The sequence below is a fragment of the Coregonus lavaretus genome (genome assembly GCF_964263955.1).
Source record: "Coregonus lavaretus genome assembly, contig: HAP1_SCAFFOLD_584, whole genome shotgun sequence".
NCBI lineage: Eukaryota > Metazoa > Chordata > Actinopteri > Salmoniformes > Salmonidae > Coregonus > Coregonus lavaretus.
The window spans coordinates 181959-201423 of NW_028165063.1; the positions used below are offsets into that span (position 1 = coordinate 181959).

At 44.0% G+C, this 19465-nt stretch overlaps 2 protein-coding genes across 2 annotated transcripts in view; both read right to left on the bottom strand.

Moving 5' to 3' along the window:
* LOC311116326 (uncharacterized protein) overlaps window positions 1-6982 on the bottom strand; it is a gene marked incomplete at both ends in the record, with an annotated part of 35490 nt that extends 28508 nt beyond the window's left edge. The window contains 4 exons of the mRNA XM_084191419.1: window positions 201-278; window positions 1029-1425; window positions 3865-3997; window positions 6880-6982. Coding sequence (XP_084047545.1) covers window positions 201-278; window positions 1029-1425; window positions 3865-3997; window positions 6880-6982 — 711 coding nt within the window. The remainder of the gene's footprint in view (window positions 1-200; window positions 279-1028; window positions 1426-3864; window positions 3998-6879) is intronic.
* An 8623-nt stretch (window positions 6983-15605) lies between these two features.
* The window catches only part of LOC311116327 (uncharacterized protein), a gene marked incomplete at both ends in the record, with an annotated part of 39967 nt that continues 36107 nt past the window's right edge, over window positions 15606-19465 (bottom strand). Inside the window, one exon of the mRNA XM_084191420.1 lies at window positions 15606-15667. Coding sequence (XP_084047546.1) covers window positions 15606-15667 — 62 coding nt within the window. The remainder of the gene's footprint in view (window positions 15668-19465) is intronic.

Below are 19465 nucleotides of genomic sequence, written 5' to 3' on the forward strand. Positions count from 1 at the left end.
CAGAGGGCGAATGGAAAATAATAGCGGGCGATTTAAATGGCTTGGGATTTATTGACCCACCTGTTTAGTGCTCATTTTTCATGTTGTTTATTTACAATGGTTGCCTGGACTAGATAATACCAGCCTCTGTACTGGGTATTTTGATAATTTAGTTTGGTAATTTGACCATGGTTGCAGTCTATTTTGTCAATGGTTCTTACCCATGTCGTGGCTGGTAGGTCATTGCAGGTCTGTGGACGCCTCACATTACAATGAATGAGCATCGACTGGAGCTCAAACTGAAAAATAAATACAAAAATAATAATCACTCTGACATACGTCACATTCACAACCTATATATAATATAATTGACAAAATATTGACCCTTAAATCACTAGTTATCATCACCAATCCTCAATCTGATAAACCATTATGTAGGCCTAGTCCTCAATTTACGCACATCACATGCTTGATTCTCAACAAATCATACTAATTTGCCCCTAAGAGTAAGATAACTAATGACTGTATTGTTATTAATGTCTCTTTATTGTGACCACGAATAGAGTGAACAGGCCTGATGATAAAGAATTCCAAAAAGACATCCCAAATCACTTGGGCAATTATTATCAAAGGGCAATTACGCGGGACATTACGCGGACTTTTACAAACATCTCCCTATAATATTGCGGTGTCATCATAGAAACTGTTCCTGGCCTTCCCTAGGCGCAGCCGGGTCATCTTCTGGACTAGAACCTCTGTGTTACAATTCCCACTTATATGTAGAAATTGACAGGGCGGAGCGCCACGCATTCCACATAGGCCGCATTCAGCTCAACAGTCACTCTCGGAGTCGGTCATTTACAGTAAAACTCTCCAATGTAGGCTAGAGTGTATGCCCCCAAAATTATGTTTGAATATTTGGAGTGGGCATGCGGTTACTTGACAAGCGCACCAACTCTTGTGCCTTAAAGTCCCAGACCTCTTGTACTTGCCATAGGACTGGCCTTTGAAAGAAGGCTAAGTGCAAGTTTACAAAACAATAAACTTACTGGCACTGCTAAAACGGGGTTATCCTTCAGCTTTCCAATCAACGTGTATCCATCCAGGTTGACTATACCTCTCTTGGGTGTGTTCTGAGAGTCCACCATAATGCAATTCACAAACAGAGTAACAGAACGCTTGCTGACTTTCAGTAAGATATTGTGCCATTGAGAGTTGAAGAGGAACGGTAGGAAAGGGAAAACGGCCGTCTCTCGTGTTTTATTCAATGTTGTGAAGGTGAATTCAAGAGACAGTGATTCTCCGTTCAGACTAACGGCAAGCTGCTCTTCGCCTTTCAAATCTTGCATTTGCCAAATATTCCAGTTCTTGGTTATGGTACTGCCGTTCATTCGTAAAACTGTCGCAAACACAAATTCCTCCGGTAGTCCAAGGGGATATGCTGATCTGAAACATGGAGAGAGATAGTCACTTATCTTGAACATATATGCCTTTGATATGTTGGCTAATATCGCCAATGCTAATACCGCCATGCTTATAGTAGGCCTAGATGTTAAGGCCTAGTTGTCTATTCATCTACATGCTTTACACATCGAGTCTAGAGTAATTTACAAAAAAGTGTATATAATTGTAGTTCAATTATACAGAAGTGATGCTATAGCTAAAACAATGTATAATTATCCTAAAGGGAGCAGGGGACCTTCATGAGAGCAGTGGACCTTTATGTAGCCTATTAGTGCGGCAGGTAGCCCAGCGGTTAAGAGCGTTGGGCCAGTAACCGAAAGGTCGCTGGTTCGAGCCAACTAGGTAAAAAATCTGTCGATGTGCCCTTGAGCAATGCACTTAACCCTAATTGCTCCTGTAAATCGCTCCGGATAAGACACTGCACTGTCCTGTGAGTTTCCCTGATTCAGCACCATGGACAGGGACAGTACCAAACATGACCGGTAGATGGTAGTGTTCACCAATACTGCAGCTCTCTGGCCAATTATTGCAGAAGAGTTGACCTACAGCAGGGTTCCCCAACTGACGGCCCGCGGGCCGAATTTGGTCCGTGGGTGGTTTTATTTGCCCCTCTAAGTACTGAGCAAAAGAAAATGTTTGTACTTTTTTTGGGGTGTGGAATTTTCATTGATGGACATAAAAGACTGTAAAAAAAACAATAAAAAAAACACCAGGAAATCAGCTCCAAGTGATTTTAAGTTAAGAAATCTGTTTCCAAGTATTCCCACACATAATAGAGAGACACAACGTGATCGTATACAAATGTAAGCAAGGTTTGAAATGATTTTGTTTTAGTCAAACATTATATCTGTTTGGGCTTCTTGCGGTCAATTTGCAGTCTACAAATTATATGTAATTATGCTCCGGCCCCCGACCATCCACTCAATAAAATATCAGCCCGAGGCTGAATCTAGTTGATGATCCCTGACCTACAGTATGTCTTTAATTTGACAATTGTTTCTGGTGTTTTCCCTAAGATCTGGAAAGTGGAACATGTCCTCCCCTTACATAAAGGAGTAGATCCCTCTGACTTAGATAAATACTGTCCAATCTCCAAATTATCTTGCCTTTCCAAAGTTTTACGTTCCCTGGCCAACTGTCAGCTAAGAACTTATTTAACTTCTCATTCTAATTCTTAATGTGCACCAATCCGGTTTTAGACCTTGTCATACTGTAGCATCGTTTCAGCTGCTACGCTCATTTTAGATTATGTGTTAAATAGCTTGGATCATGAAAATAATTGTGCTGCCTTATTTATAGACCTTTCCAAGTCCTTTGACACTGTTGACCATCACATTCTTCTTCAAAGGTTGACTGAAATAGGCCTGGATCAGGCTTCTTGCAAGTGGTTTTAGAATGATCTGTCAGACAGGACACAATGTGGGATTTCTGATGGTGTCAAGTCTAGGTTCCTGGATAGTACGAAAGGTGTACCACAGGGGTCGTATTGGGACCTGTTCTCTTTACTATTTATATAAATAATATCGGTCTATCTGTTCAAACTTTTGATATTCAGCTGTATGCAGACGATCCTGTTATGTATGCCATTGCCCCAGCTGTTGACTAGGCGTTGTTAGAGCTGCAATCTGACTTTGTTGCCTTACAAAATGCCCTGGTTGGTTTAAAAGTTGTACTTAATGTGGGCAATACTAAATATATGTTTTTCTCTAATTCTCACACCTTTTTTTTTCAGATGGACTATATATTTATGAATTGAATGGTTCTCCCATCGATCGGGTTCCTGCCTATAAATATCTGGGCTTTTGGATTGACAAGGATTTAACGTTTACAAAACATACTGATGAGCTTGTTAAAAAGCTAAGATTTAAAGTGGGCTTCTTTTTTAGAAATAGAGCTTTGTCACTCCCTAAACAGCAGGAAGCAGATTGTACAGTCGACTTTCCTGCCAGTTCTTGACTATGGTGACACAATACCAGAATGCAACAAGCAGCCACTAACTCCTCTTAAACCTGTGGATGCCATCTACCATAGCGCCCTTCGCTTTATCACAGGGGACAGTTGTAATACTCACCACTGCATCCTGTATCAGAAGGTCGGCTGGTCCTCATTAAAGTCCCGTAGATCACTACACTATTCCCCTTTTGTTTACAAAGCTTGTTTACAATGAGATGTTCTGGTGCCGCTCGGGCAGTTTAGAGTGTTAATTGAATAGCTAGTAGCTGAGGACTGTAACTGTTTTTCATAAATGTTGTGTTTTGTGTTGATTGCTGTTTTGTTTTACATTGTATTGGTTGTTGTATTGCTGTGATCAGGGCACCGTGGTCTCAATGGGTTTTCCCTGAATAAATAAAGAATTATACAAAACATACAAAAATACATTACATCTACAGCACTAGCCGCCACTGGATCGGTCCTACTTACCTTGTGTTAATTCTGAAGTTGAATGCTGGCCCTATTTTGTAGGCAACATGCTGAGAGGTTGATCCAGCCACCTTTTTAACTATTCCTCTTCTGGCCAGCTCAGCAATGTGAAACTGGGACATGATATAAAAACCTGTTGGTAGGATAAAGTACAGTAAGGATACTTGTTGACGTGGATAGTTTTAATTTGTTTTTTGAATTGTTGTTTTGCCCTCAGTAGTTTGAACTTTCACCTGGGAAACGATCCTCTCCGACATTAATCAGAGGACACAGGCCTTGCTCAGTTTGAATGCCAGCTCCAGAGGAAAAAGACACCCCTGTAAAGGGGAAGAGACATACTGACTTGTCTTGGCTGAAGTAGGATATGTGCATCTTTGTGTGTGTGTGTGTGTGTGTGTGGTGCATGCATATGTGTGTGTGCACATCCAAGTGCCACCTCCTTCCTAGCCTGCACCAGTGCTGATTGCCTTGTAGCCTAACCTTCACACTGAAAGGAGCTGCCAGTGCAGTGATTACAGTGCGTGGATAGACATCCAATCACCCATCCAATCATCCAGTGTTTGAAAAGCTGCTGCACTGCTGTACGTACCCCTGCTGTGAGCACTGAATAAATATTATCTCTGAGTGTTGGTTGTTTCCTGTTAAGCCTAACACCCGGGCTCTAGACTGGACAGCCTGGCTCACTGATGGAGTCCTACCTAGCTGCACCATTGTATCAATCAGTTTCTTACCATCATGAAATGTTGAAATTAGATTACCACCATCATCATCATCATTATCGTCATCATCAGCATCCCTCATTCCTGACTTCCCATCTTTAGTAACATCTCCAAGGCAACAATGTAAGACATTCATTTCAGTAATAACTGTCCAAGAGTGACATCATCATATATTGTGAATTTACATAGTCTACAAATTCAGCTTGTGCCAGGGTTTAAGAAGATATTTAAATGCACTACCCTATTGTCTGTATGTCTTCTGCAGAGTATTAAACAATACTTACTCTGCGAGTGAAGGCCTGTGCAGAGGCATTGTGGGATCACATAGCATAATAAGTAGAGGAGGACCTCCCTAAATTACAAATATAATGTCATCACAGATGTTAGGAACACAGATATTAGCAGATGAATTAGCCCTCTTTGTACCAGAATAGAATATATAGAATCCTATATCATGGACAGCAAATCCTCTCCAACCGTCTTCCTGGAGAGCTACCGTCCAACCGTCTTCCTGGAGAGCTACCGTCCAACCGTCTTCCTGGAGAGCTACCGTCCAACCGTCTTCCTGGAGAGCTACCGTCCTGTACGTTTGTTACTCCGAACCTAATCTAGTGCACCTGATTTTAATCATTAGCCGGTTGATAAGATGAATCAGGTTAGTTACAACTGGGGTTGGAGCAAAAGCCTACAGTAGGGTAGCTCTCCAGGAACAGGGTTGGAGAGCCCTGATCTACAGATCTGCAATTCAGTTCAAAATGTATAGCCTAGTCTGTGAACTTTAATAAATGAATGACTGTATAACAGCAGCATGCATATCTTATGCAAAGCAATATCTACATACATCAATCAATCAGTAAATGTTTACCTTTTGAATCCACCCATTTAGTAGGCCTTTAGAGGGGTATTTGTTGGTAAAAACCTGTCCACAGGTCCCAGCTGTGTGAGGAACAAGAAGACCCTACAAAATAACACCTCTGGTAAGACTGGCAAACTGAGGAGTCCTTTGAGGCGTGTCTTATACTGTTCTCTGTTGTCATCCAGTGGTGGAGGGTGGGTCAGGTCAGTGGTTAAACACTGTACTAGGGTTAGTGCCCCATATTAAATCAAATCTACGTGTATTTGTCACTTACACCGTTTACAGCAGGTATAAAAGGTGAAGCGAAATGCTTTCTTTCAAGCTTCTTCAACAGTGCAGTACAATATGAATATCCATAATAATCCAAAGTCAAATCAAGAATAACAAGTAGTAATATGCATAGTAATAAAACAGGTATGTACACAATAGGATATACAGTATAAATTATGAATGTACTATGTCAAGTATGACTGTATTTACAAATATAAAGTGAATAGTTTCTTGGTCGTGTAAGTGAATAAACAGTATAGAAACAGCAGCGTTGACTGTGTGTGTGTGTGTGTGTGTGTGTGTGTGTGTGTGTGTGTGTGTGTGTGTGTGTGTGTGTGTGTGTGTGTGTGTGTGTGTGTGTGTGTGTGTGTATGTGTGTGTGTGTGTTTGTGTGTGTGTGTGTGTGAGCTTCTGTGTAATGGATGGATGTATGGAGAGTCAGGGCAAATAGTCTCTGAGCAGATAGACAGCTAGGCTTAGTTGCTCAACAGTCTGATGGAGCCTGTTGGACCGAGACCCAATGCTCCGACATGTTTGCCAGATGGTAACATGTTGAACAGTCCGTGATTGGGGTGACTGGAGTCCTTGGCGATCTTCCGGGCCTTCCTCAGACACCGCCTTGTGTAAATGTCCTGGAGGGCAGGGAGCTCATCCCCAGTGATGTGTTGGGCAGTACGCACCACCCTCTGTAGCGCCTTGCGGTTGAGGGCGGTGCAGTTGCCATACCAGGCGGTGATGCAACCAGACAAGATGCTATAGAAGTTCCAGAGGGGCCATGTCAAATTTCTTCAGTTGCCTGAAGTTGGAGAGGAGCTATTGCGTCTTCTTAACCACGGTGTTGGTGTGATGGGTCCATGTTAGGTCCTTGGTGATGTGCACGTTGAGGAACTTTTGACCTTCTCCACTGCAGCCCCGTCGATGCAGATGAGGGTGACACCCCCCCTGTCTCCTGTAGTCCACGATCAGCTCCTTGGTTTTGCTTACGTTGAGGGAGAAGCTGTTATCCTGGCACCACACTGCCAGGGCTCTAACCTCCACTATGTAAGCTGTCCCGTTGCCATTGGCGATCAGCCACCATCGTGTTGTCTGCAAACTTAATGATGGTGTTGGAGTCGTGTGTGGCCACGCAGTCATGGGTGAACAGGGAGTACAGGAGGGGGCTGAGCCCACATCCCTGGGAGGCCCCCGTGTTGAGGGTCAGCGTGGCGGAGGTATTGTTACCAACCATCACCACCTGGGGCCTGCCCGTCAGGAATGCCTCTGTGCAGTGCATTGACATATGAAATGGTACAGAGGCATTACTGAGTGTAGCACTAACGATATTGTGTGCTTTGCATGTTTATCTCCTAGTGGTTATAATGCCATTGTCCTATGCTCCATCCCTGATGGGAAAGAACCTGTGTTGTCTTAATGTTTAGTTATTTAGTTATTTCAGTATCAGAAGACCTCATCTCTATAAAAAAGTTTGCAAACCTTCTCCCTGTCACATGAGATTGATCAAAACCATTGATTATCATGACGACTAATCGTCAGTCGGATGGTAGATGGCATGTAGTAGTCCCAAACATAATGTAACTAATACTGAGCATGTATTCAAGGAGGAAAATGGATCAACAGAATCCACATGACATTTGGTGGTATGTTATGATGGACAAGCCCCACCCACACCACCCTCACCCCTCTCTGGTGACCTATTTGCACAGTCAGTATTCCCAATATTTCTGTCCTCTTCATTCTCTGTGATCTGTTCCCATACGAGCCTGACTGAAACATTTCCACACAGTTCACACCATAGGTTCACACTTCCAGGTTGGTTTAATCAAAAACATGAAGTATCTGCGGCCCTCCAGGACCAGGGTTGTCTGCCGCTGGTTTACACTATAACATTACAGAGCTCTATTGGAGTTGCATCATTCCTTTTTCACAGTATCCAATAGGTGTCAGAGAGTAGTCTGAAGACTACTGAATGTCTGCCTCTGCAAAGAGGCCAGGGCTTTTATGGCACATGTGGTCGCCGTCCCACAGGGTCACTGGTTCAAGCCCCGTTCTGCCAGTTCCCCCTCAACCACTATAGTAGATAGTAGTTATAAAAGATGGTTTAGCATTTACCCTGCAATGCCTCATCTCCAACCATATCCAGATGGGAGGGGCGGACCAAGCAATCCATCTAAACTCAATCAGTGAGGAATCTGAGTTGTGTCTGTCATATCAGTCATAACAAGTACCTCTCATTGAGAATGATAGAGGACTGTTCTTTGTATCTGTCCCATTATGGCGTCTGTGATCTCCATTTTGAAGTTATCCATTTTCTATGAGTTGGTAAACAAACTGAAAGTGTGCATATTGCCACCTGGAGTGTATTTTGCAGCTACTGTATAAAGGCCAGGTTGGCGACTTACTGCCACCTGCAGGTATGGAATGTTTGCTCACAGGTATAATTCATTGGCTGATCACTCCTGATGACCTGGATGGCATTGTGTGATCCTACCTCAACACATAGGAAGTCCCACCCAGTAGATTACTTAAATGTTGAAAGTCCTCAATGACCCTGCCCATGCTAAAACAGGCTTTTAGGCACTAGAGTTCACTATCATTCTCTATGGTACCTGAAAGAGAGGACTCTCCATTTGGACTGATCTTTGACCTCCCCCAGTAAGAGGGGAATAAGGCAACCTCAGAGTTACACACTAGGATACTTTATTTACACACACACAGATGAAATGTACATGGAACAGTAGAGGAATGGTAGTCTTTGTGTACAGAAAACAGGGTTAATGAATACACTGGACATACAATAGCACAATATATTTACATTTTAGTCATTTAGTAGACGCTCTTATCCAGAGCGACTTACATTAGTGAGTACATACATTTTCATAGTTGTCCCCCGTGGGAATCGAACCCACAACCCTGGCGTTGCAAGTGCCATGCGCTACCAAGTGAGCCACACGGGACCAGAGCAATGACAATGGTAATAAAGGACTGTCTAAATGGATATGCTACCAACGATATACACAGAGGCAGAATGCAATAGGCAATAGTAAAAACTATAAAGAACAACAAACAATAACGATACACATGTTACACAATCACTTTGTGCAAGCACACCATCCCACATGTCCGAAGAGATATGAGCGAGACCAGTTGTTGTTGTGCAGGTCAGAGACAGCTTGCTGGTCTCTCTGTGGCTGCTTGAAGGAGACTGAGAGGGAGAGGCAGGAATTGGGGATCTGGAAACCAAGATGTGATTGGCTGACCCCACTGTGTGATAAAGCCCCTGGCAACCATGAGCCCTAGCAACCAATCGGTTTGTATAGGGCCAGAGGTGTGAAGGGCCAGTTTATGACCCATAAAGTCTGTCTTTGCTCATAGGTTAGCCTGCTAGGCTCCAGAGGGGGAGGGGAGCCTACTGCAGAAGTTAGAAAGTTAAAGAGTTTATGTCAATGAGAAGCTGCTGAGTGCTGTGAAAATGGGATGGTGTGCTAATGCCACGTTCACGACAACTGGGAACTCGTGAAAAAACGAGCTCCGACAGGGAACAATATTTTTAATTAAACGGTCATCCAACTCGGAATTCCAAGTCGGAAATTCGGGCATCTTTCTAGAGCTCTGACTTTCCGACTTGAAGATCACCCGACGTCATGATTTGACATCGGTTATTTCCGAGTTCCCAGTTGTCTTGAAAGCACCAAAAGAGTCACCAGCAGGGACGCACAGTACCACTTGACTGGATCTGCGCGTCAACTGCGCAGTTTTTATGTTCGAGAACGTGCGCGGCCGCCTCCACTGTTTTCCTTTTTTTCAAACCAAACGTCGCTAGCCTTGCCAGGCTTCCGAAGCTGTGTGCAAAATCAAGCGACTGGATTGACTACCCATGTCGTTGTCCCGTTTGGGTTTTGAAGTCGGCTTAATGCTGTTTTGTCATAGTTAAAAGACAAAATACTATCACAAGAAGTGATAATCTGTCGTCGAACCCCTCTGTTGAGTCTGGTGAGTAGATCAACGCGCCAACGAGCTAGCTAATGTAGCTACCTACTAGATAACGGTAACGTTACAGCGCAGATGTGTGAAATAAAGTCATTGGCTGGTGCTTTACTGCTTGAAAGATTAGCTAGTTAGCTAGTTACGAGTTTAAAGTTATCGTGCTGGCTAGCTAGGTAAGGACGGTTAGCTAGTTACTGCAAAGTGAAAAACTAGTAATGTAACGTTAGCTAGTTAGCGTTGTGGTAAGACTGACAGCTAACTAACTAGCCAACACATTAGTTATTTAGCTAACTACGTTGTTGACTCAACTAGTTGTCTGTTTCTTCTGAAGAAACCCCAGCTAGCTAGTTAGTTGACATATTGCCCAAATAACCAGTTAACTAGTTATCTTGCTATGACGTTTTGCTGGTAGAAACTGGCTAGGTAGCTAGCTAGTTTGGTAGCCAGATTTTGTGTGGTGATTCATTCTGTCCTTGTTTGCAATAGGGGATGTACAGAGAATATTTCAACATCTGAGAATGATCGTGTGAAACTCTTGAGTAAATAATAGGCCTACTGAAGTTTCTCAGTCAACAGGACCCATATAAAGTATGTGTTTTATGTCTGTGTAACATAGCTAACAAACTACCGAACGATAACCCTTAATTAGTACGCCCCTCCTAGCCCTAGGGATATTAATGTTACTCTCCCCTGAACTGTCATACGTTCCATCAGTGAAGGTAACCAGTTAACGTTAGCTAACTAGCTATACCATGTTGTAATACCTCTTCTCAGACATGACTTGGGCTATTTCTTCTCAGTAAGTTGTCAAAATGTTATTGCTGTTCAGTTGGGTAACTAGCTAGCTAGCTACCTACACAATGTTGAAGGATCCCCATAGACTCACTGTCAAGAGTGTGACTAGGTTGGGAAAAGAGGCAGGTAGACTGCAGGTATGATTGTCTCAGATGCTCAGAGAGCATTCACAGACACAGGTAGCGAAGTTGTTTAGCTTGGCAAAGATAAATAAACTGAAAATGTCATATTCATGAATGGCGCTTACTGTTTCTCTACAGTCATTTAACTTCCAGGAAGAGCGCAGGCTTCAAAAGTCCAGGGAGTGGAGTGTGAATTCCATAGATTATTATGTTAATTATTAATCAGGGTGCACATAGCTGCACTTAGAGGGAGGAAACAGGGTGGCACCACAGCTGGTTAGAAAAGCACATGTATACTTGCTAAGTATACTGTACTATACTGGAACCTAGATGTGTGCTAGTCTGCATCATGGTGAGTTATGAGGGAAGGATTATAAGGGTGACTCTCCGGTTTATCTTAAGTAGGCTACATTCCCCTGTTGGCTTTCCTCATCAGTACAATCTGTAATGTTGTCTTAGATCCAGGCTATATTGTCTTGCATCATTGTGTCATTTCAGTTGTGAATTGTGATTGTGTCGCTAAATCTCAGTTATTTGACTCTGCTTGTTTGTGTTCAGTTAGTAAATGGATGGCTGGTTATGCAAATCTGGCTATGCAAACAGTAGCCCAAACCAGCTTGTCACACTAATTTGCAAAGCAGACACCCTACTGGACAGGTAGACCCTACTGGTAGACATGACTAAGTGGATCTAGGCTTTACAACGGTACTTGGAGCAGTTCACCACCACAAAGTTTTCAAACTATTTTGGACATAAAGGAACAGATTTGATTACTCAAACTGAAACTTTTCAGTCACTTGAGAAACATAACTAAAGTTGGCTAGGCACCGCTGCCTGTGGCCCTGTTTCAGAGCCATTTCATCTCCATTTAAATGCAGTTTGCTTTGTGAAGCATGCAGGTACTGGTGTTTTCCCATATAAGAGAAATGTGCAACAGGTTTTAACATGTGCTGCTCCCGGCACTTCCACTTTATGACTTGGCTATGGAAACTATGGAAACCCATGCAACTGATATGATCTGTAACCTAGTCAGTCTGTTTTTTCTTGCAGCCTGTCTATGGATGATGGTACTGTTACTGACAGTGATATTCTTGTCCGTCTATCCCATAATTTCTGTGCCTGTTCAAAAATAAAGAGTGCTGATCTAGGATCAGGTCCTCCCTGTCCATTCATTATATTCTTAAATGCAAAACTGGTCCCAGATCAGCACTCCTGCTCTGAGGGGAAGCTTTATGAATACGGTGTTGATATGATTAAACCAAATTCCCTGCATTTTCACTCAATAATTTACAGCATTCCTTGCTGTAAGATGGAGCGCTTGTTATGTATGGTGGCTTGCCTTGGTTGTATATGAATACGTAAGAGTCTCTCTGGGTCTCTGCCTGAGAAAACCATGCCAGTCATGTTGTTTGTCTCCCTCCGTCATCTCTGAGTGAAAGAGAGAGGGGGGGAGAGGAGAACGAGAGAAATGGACAGAGAGAGAGGTAGAGACGGAGAGAGAGGTAGAGACGGAGAGAGAGGTAGAAGACGGAGAGAGAGGTAGAAGACGGAGAGAGAGGTAGAAGACGGAGAGAGAGGTAGAAGACGGAGAGAGAGAGAGGTAGAGACGGAGAGAGAGAGAGGTAGAGACGGAGAGAGAGAGAGGTAGAGACGGAGAGAGAGAGAGGTAGAGACGGAGAGAGAGAGAGGTAGAGACGGAGAGAGAGAGAGGTAGAGACGGAGAGAGAGAGAGGTAGAGACGGAGAGAGAGAGAGGTAGAGACGGAGAGAGAGAGAGGTAGAAGACGGAGAGAGAGGTAGAGACGGAGAGAGAGGTAGAGACGGAGAGAGAGGTAGAGACGGAGAGAGAGGTAGAGACGGAGAGAGAGGTAGAGACGGAGAGAGAGGTAGAGACGGAGAGAGAGGTAGAGACTGTCAGAGAGACAGAACATGACAGACTTGGTGGGAGGAAGAGAGGCAGAGTGATTAAGAGAGAGATCTAAACAGTCTGTATTCAAGGCTTCTGTTGCGTGAGATATCATAACAACCCTGCTAGCTGTACCCTCTCTGCCCTACTTGGCCTCTTTCCTGTGAGTTTTCTAAACAACCCAGCACAGGTCTCTTTAGTTCAGTCACATCTAAGCCATCTAGCTCCTTCAAATATGCAGCCAGTCATATTATCTTCCCCCTCCAGCTCCAGTCTGCTTTCATTGGCAGGAACATGTCACCATTAGCTCTACAGGACTGTCATTTATTCATTCCTCACATTATTAATTTAAAGGGCTTCTGGTGATTTGCAATGCCAATTTCTCTTCAGCTCCATTGTGTTGAATCTGCTGTTGGCTGGGTCTGGGTCTTCGTACCAACTGTGTGTGTTTAGACTAGGTTAAATTCTACTCTGTCCCTAAGACTCGGCTTGATCAAGTCGAGAGCCAAAAATATTGAATTCAGTTTATTGAATTCAGTTAAGACCTGTAGTCACGTGCTTGGTGTATTTCTAATATTGTCCGGTAGTTGATATAGTATTTCAGGACTATTTTAGCATATGATTCATAGCTGTTCCTTCCCCCCCATACTCTCTCTCTCTTCCCTCTCTCTCTGCCCCTCCCCCCCTCTATGTTTGGCTGAGCTGCCAGCCAATTAGGAAAGACATGTTATTTACATCTGAAGCAGAGGACCCAGCTGGTTGCAGCCCTCATGGGTCTGTTTGGATTGGGCGTTCGGTGCTTGTTATTGGAAACAGCTGAGCCAAGTACGACCGTTTGTTTGCTGTTGACTAGGTGTGTGTGTGTGTGTGCGTGATTTTTACTTTTACTTTCGCTGTGTGCATGACCGTGTGTGTGGGTAGGTGACCGCCCGAGTGCCTGACCGCCCGAGTGCCTGACCGCCCGAGTGCGTGTGATGAGAACGCATGCTCAACTGTAGTTCTCTACTAGTGTGAACTGAGAAAGACTTGTGCCTCGAGGTTGTTCCTGTATTTGTGCCCAGCGTGTGATGATGACTCCTCTTCACATCAGCTCAGGTAACTCACATGGGTGCTCTCTTCCTTCCGCAGGGGTCATAATGTCCCAGATGATGTAAGCCCTCCTCTGTCTGCCTCTGAAGCCAAAGATGAGTGAGGTGCAGGCCACGGTGGAGTTCTCTGTTGAGCTCCACAAGTTCTACAACGTGGACCTGTTCCAAAGAGGGTGAGTGACACTCTCTTCTTCACTACTCTCCAGACTGACTGTCAGCTTCTTCACTACTCTCCAGACTGACTGTCAGCTTCTTCACTACTCTCCAGACTGACTGTCAGCTTCTTCACTACTCTCCAGACTGACTGTCAGCTTCTTCACTACTCTCCAGACTGACTGTCAGCTTCTTCACTACTCTCCAGACTGACTGTCAGCCCTCTATGGCTGCCCTGTTTATCAAGCACACCAAGGCTTTCTGTGGAAAATCTGCGGGCCTCGTTTTTCAAGTTTCTCAGTTAAGTTTACATTTAGTGTTTTAATACGGTTGTTATTGCGTGAAGTTACAGGGACTGAATCTTTCATCCACAGTTAGCCTCAGTCCCTATTTTGAAATGAAAGGAAGTTTGATGATGATGTCAATCTAGACGGCACACGCCCTGTTCTAATGGATATGATTAAGGTATGGTGGGAATGCCAGGCATCTTGTGGTGGGCCACCTTTCTGCAGCTGAACAAAAATGATGATTCCAGGATGATTATTAAAATCAGTTTCAAGGCAAAGAGGTTGAATTGAGACATGTTGGTCAGTTATAATAACAAGCCTATGTCCTCCAAGTAGGCAGTGTTTTGGCTCCTCTCTCTGTATGTGAACAAACTGATCATGACATTCTTCCATTTCATAATTGTGTTAAAATGATGTCCAGCTCTTCGGACAAACTATTGATCATTTATTCAAATGCCCGTTTATATTGATTTGTGCGTGGAAAAGTCCTCATCCTCCATCTTCAGATGCAGTCTGAGCAGAAAGCCTGGGGTCGTTGAGTTGACTAGCAAGTAAACACTGGCTCACATATGAAGAGACACAGGCCTGACTGGCTTTATTTAAAGGGACACTATTTGTAGACATTTTGAGCAGAGGGACTCTGTCATATCTATGTTAAGCGAGACTACCGCACGCTTCCAGGCTACCACTGTTGCTAAAGGCTATTAGTCCCGTTTGTAGACACACTCATTTGACTACGAGTTCTTATTTCCGTCCACCGTTGATGCATGCCATGTGCAAGCTTCATGCTACCTTTAGATTTCTCACGGTCGTTCCTGTACATGGTGTAAGAGACCTGTAGCCCAAGTCTGAGTAGTTAAACACACATCCATAATGTCTGATAGTTCATCTCTTGAATGGCACCTAAAGGAGATTATGGTCTGGGTTGTGTTCAATAAAGCACACAGCGGTAAACATTTAAAAACGTTTTGCAACGGGAAAATGAAAATTAGTGTTTCTTATTGGACAAGTTCAGGTAGTCCCTCCTTGTTTCAATCTGTTTCCTTCCATTTAGTTCCTAATGAACATATTCCTGATGGTGGAGCGTGGTGTGAGAATGGCCTTGGAACCCCGCCTTAACTGACATAAATGTAGTGCGGAGACCAAAAGTAGCCGTCTTCCTTAGTAGAGAAACAGGCCTTTTCAGGGTCCAAGGGTTTGTGTATATTAACACAGGACCTGCCGACCATTGTCTTGACAGAACGTCACATGACTTGCCATTGTTGTGGTGTTTCATTGATTCAGTGTTAGAATGCACAGTCTACTAGAGAGGTTCCCTTATTGTTTCACAGTGGCAGTATAGCTGAGGTGTGACCGCTAGGTGGGGGTTTGTGGTAACAGCGGCTGTAGGCGTTACCTTGACAATAAGAGCCTTTCCAGCTCTCGCTAAACGTTTTGTGGTTTATAGCGTAACATTTTAAGCTGCAATGATAAACATTAATTTAGTAGTGATTTCGGCTCTTCTCACACATCGGTCTACAATTAACTCAACTTGTACAAATTGACGCCTTTGAAATGTTTACTTACTTAAGGCCAAATGTGCTTCTTGCAGCGAAGGTTTTAGGTTCATTATCCTGCTTGAGGGCTGCGTTAGCAAGACGAGACCACTGAGATACGGACACACCCTCAGATCCTTATCTCCATACTGTACATTGATGTTTATCAGGGAGATTTTCCTACTGTAACATTGACTCTTCACAGTCCCTGAGGCCTAAACTACTCTGGAAGCTCACATTCCAATGTAGCGTGACGCTAGGCTACGCTAAGTGAACAATGTGCCTGTAGCCATCAGAACTGAGTCTGACAGAGTGGCTTGTGTTGTAGTGTACTAGGCTGTGGAGCAGAGCAGGAAACCGGCTGCAGCCTAGATATTCCCCCAACAGAGTTCCCAGGACGTGGGCTTCAGAGAGGATGGAAAGCTCTCTTTTTGCTTCCTGCTTCACAGTGGCCTACACACCGGTGTATTGCAGGGATTTTTCTGCCATTGTAGTCTCTTGGGCAGGCTGCCTAAGCTATTCGCCTAAGTCCAAACAGTGTTTTTTGTTTTATGAATTTTCGGAGATGGAAAAGCAATTGAATTGTAAACTTAAATGACTAAAACCAGATATAACATCTGTAGAAAAGATAATGGACCTACACTGCTCTTTCCATGACATAGACTGACCAGGTGAATCCAGATGAAATATATGATCCCTTATTGATGTCACTTGTTAAATCCACTTCAATCAGTGTAGACAAATGGGAGTAGACCGGTTAAAGAAGGATTTTTAAGCCTTGAGACAATTGAGACATGGATTGTGTGTGTGCCATTCAGAGGGTGAATGGGCAAGACAAAAGATTTAAGTGCCTTTGAACGGGGTATGGTAGTAGGAGCAAGGCACACCGGTTTGTGTCTAGAACTGCAAAACTGCTGTTCTAGACACAATGCTTTCGACACCTTCTAGATTCCATACCCCAACGAATTGAGGCTGTTCTGAGGGCAAAAGGGGGTGTAACTCAATATTAGGAAGGTGTTCCTAATGTTCTGTACACTCAGTGTATATTTTAAATAATATAATCTTTGAGAACTAACTATCACCAAAATAAAAGCTAGACAGTCAGTGAGAATTGAACATTCCAAAACAAGGAATTTAGCAGTATGCATTTTGTTATTATGTTTGAGCAAAATAAAACGTTGCAGGAAACTAAAATTAAAACTGCAACATTTTCTATCAGCTCCATGGAGAAATGTGTAGAATTGCAGGAAATTGGCTTAAAAATGCTCAAATGTATCTACAGAGCCAAGATGGGGTCCTCTAAAATGTAGCCGAGGCTGTAACCCCTTTAAGTTAGTTTTAACAGTGGTCAACTAGGCTACTGTGGCTATTTGATCATAATGTAGGCCTACCAGGATGGCCTACCATCAAAAACAAATGCATCCCATAACATTTTAACATGGAATTAGCTGTTCTATCATGCAGCCTACAATAGCTCTGAGTCAATGTAGACCTACATTCCATGACTTTTGAAAAACACATGCAGGGCTTGACATGAACCTGTTTATCCACCGTCAGACAAGGAGGTGACTGAAAATGTTTTGTTTGATGCAAGAAACCACTTTACCATTATTACAGAGAATCAGAGAAATTATGCTACCCTCTGCCTATTGGCTACTTAGCTTCTTCAAGCCTGTCTCAAAATACAACAAAATACAACAACAAAAAAGCTCTTTACCAGACTCGCTTTTCAAAGCTGTCTAGAAATGTACAAGTTTTGTGCTCTTGTAGGAAACAATCACTCCCCATTGCTGACTACAAAGGATCTATAACGGGACTAATAACTCACTAACTAGCAAAGAATATGAACAAATGTACACACGTGGCTACATGCAGCTCTTGCTTTGAACTCAAAACAAGCGCATCTTGGTTAGGCCGCACCGGTCTGTGTAGAGTACTAACTGTAAGTCGCTCTGGATAAGAGCGTCTGCTAAATGACGTAAATGTAAAATGTAAATGTAGAGTACGCTGAGTCGTGCCTGTCAATGCAATAGAATCCTACTCCAATGCGTTCTGCCTACAACAAAATCTATTGCAAAGGTAGTTTTGCATACTGAGTCTTGCATAGTTCGTTTTGTTTCGGTATGTTACATTGAAAGTGTCTAATACTGTGTTGATTCGAGCACAATTCCCACAGTAAAGGGAAACGTTGATAGTGTTAACTAAAGGGGAAAACTCTAGAACGTGAAGTTCAATCTCGTGCTTCTCTGCAAGGACTAATATTTATTCTACCCTCCAATCCCGGGGGAGCTGCGCACGAGCGCATAGCGATCTCAGCAGCACCTCCTATGCAGTGTCCAGTGTATGCTACGTAGGTGTGATAAAATACTAGTCCACATCCTAGTGTATTTTGGTCTGTGTCCGGCTGTCTGCTTTCCTTCCATTGGAAACATATGGCGAGTCAGGAAACAAACACGGGACGTGGTTTCGGACGGACACGACAACAGTTGGAAAGGCAGCTCTTTTCTGGTGCTGCTGTAGCATCACAATGTAGCACACACACACAAACAGGCTGACTGACTGACTGACTGACTGACTGACTGGCTGGCTGGCTGGCTGACTGACTGACTGACTGACTGACTGACTGACTGGCTGGCTGGCTGGCTGGCTGGCTGGCTGGCTGGCTGACTGACTGACTGACTGACTGACTGACTGACTGACTGACTGACTGACTGACTGGCTGACTGGCTGACTGACTGACTGACTGAACATGTACAGAGAGGAACAACCAGAGGAAGTGTGACAACTGAAAGTGTTATATCAGCCACAGCTCTGAGTCAGCCTAGTAGTCAGGTTATACCAGCCACAGCTCTGAGTCAGCCTAGTAGTCAGGTTATACCAGCCACAGCTCTGAGTCAGGTTATACCAGACACAGCTCTGAGTCAGCCTAGTAGTCAGGTTATACCAGCCACAGCTCTGAGTCAGCCTAGTAGTCAGGTTATACCAGACACAGCTCTGAGTCAGCCTAGTAGTCAGGTTATACCAGCCACAGCTCTGAGTCAGCCTAGTAGACCGGTTATACCAGCCACAGCTCTGAGTCAGCCTAGTAGTCAGGTTATACCAGCCACAGCTCTGAGTCAGCCTAGTAGACCGGTTATACCAGCCACAGCTCTGAGTCAGCCTAGTAGACCGGTTATACCAGCCACAGCTCTGAGTCAGCCTAGTAGTCAGGTTATACCAGCCACAGCTCTGAGTCAGGTTATACCAGCCACAGCTCTGAGTCAGCCTAGTAGACAGGTTATACCAGACACAGCTCTGAGTCAGCCTAGTAGTCAGGTTATATCAGCCACAGCTCTGAGTCAGGTTATACCAGCCACAGCTCTGAGTCAGCCTAGTAGTCAGGTTATACCAGCCACAAATCTGAGTCAGCCTAGTAGACAGGTTATACCAGCCACAGCTCTGAGTCAGCCTAGTAGTCAGGTTATACCAGCCACAGCTCTGAGTCAGGTTATACCAGCCACAGCTCTGAGTCAGCCTAGTAGACAGGTTATACCAGACACAGCTCTGAGTCAGCCTAGTAGTCAGGTTATACCAGCCACAAATCTGAGTCAGCCTAGTAGACAGGTTATACCAGCCACAGCTCTGAGTCAGCCTAGTAGACAGGTTATACCAGCCACAGCTCTGAGTCAGGTTATACCAGCCACAGCTCTGAGTCAGCCTAGTAGACAGGTTATACCAGACACAGCTCTGAGTCAGCCTAGTAGTCAGGTTATATCAGCCACAGCTCTGAGTCAGGTTATACCAGCCACAGCTCTGAGTCAGCCTAGTAGCCAGGTTATACCAGCCACAAATCTGAGTCAGCCTAGTAGACAGGTTATACCAGCCACAGCTCTGAGTCAGCCTAGTAG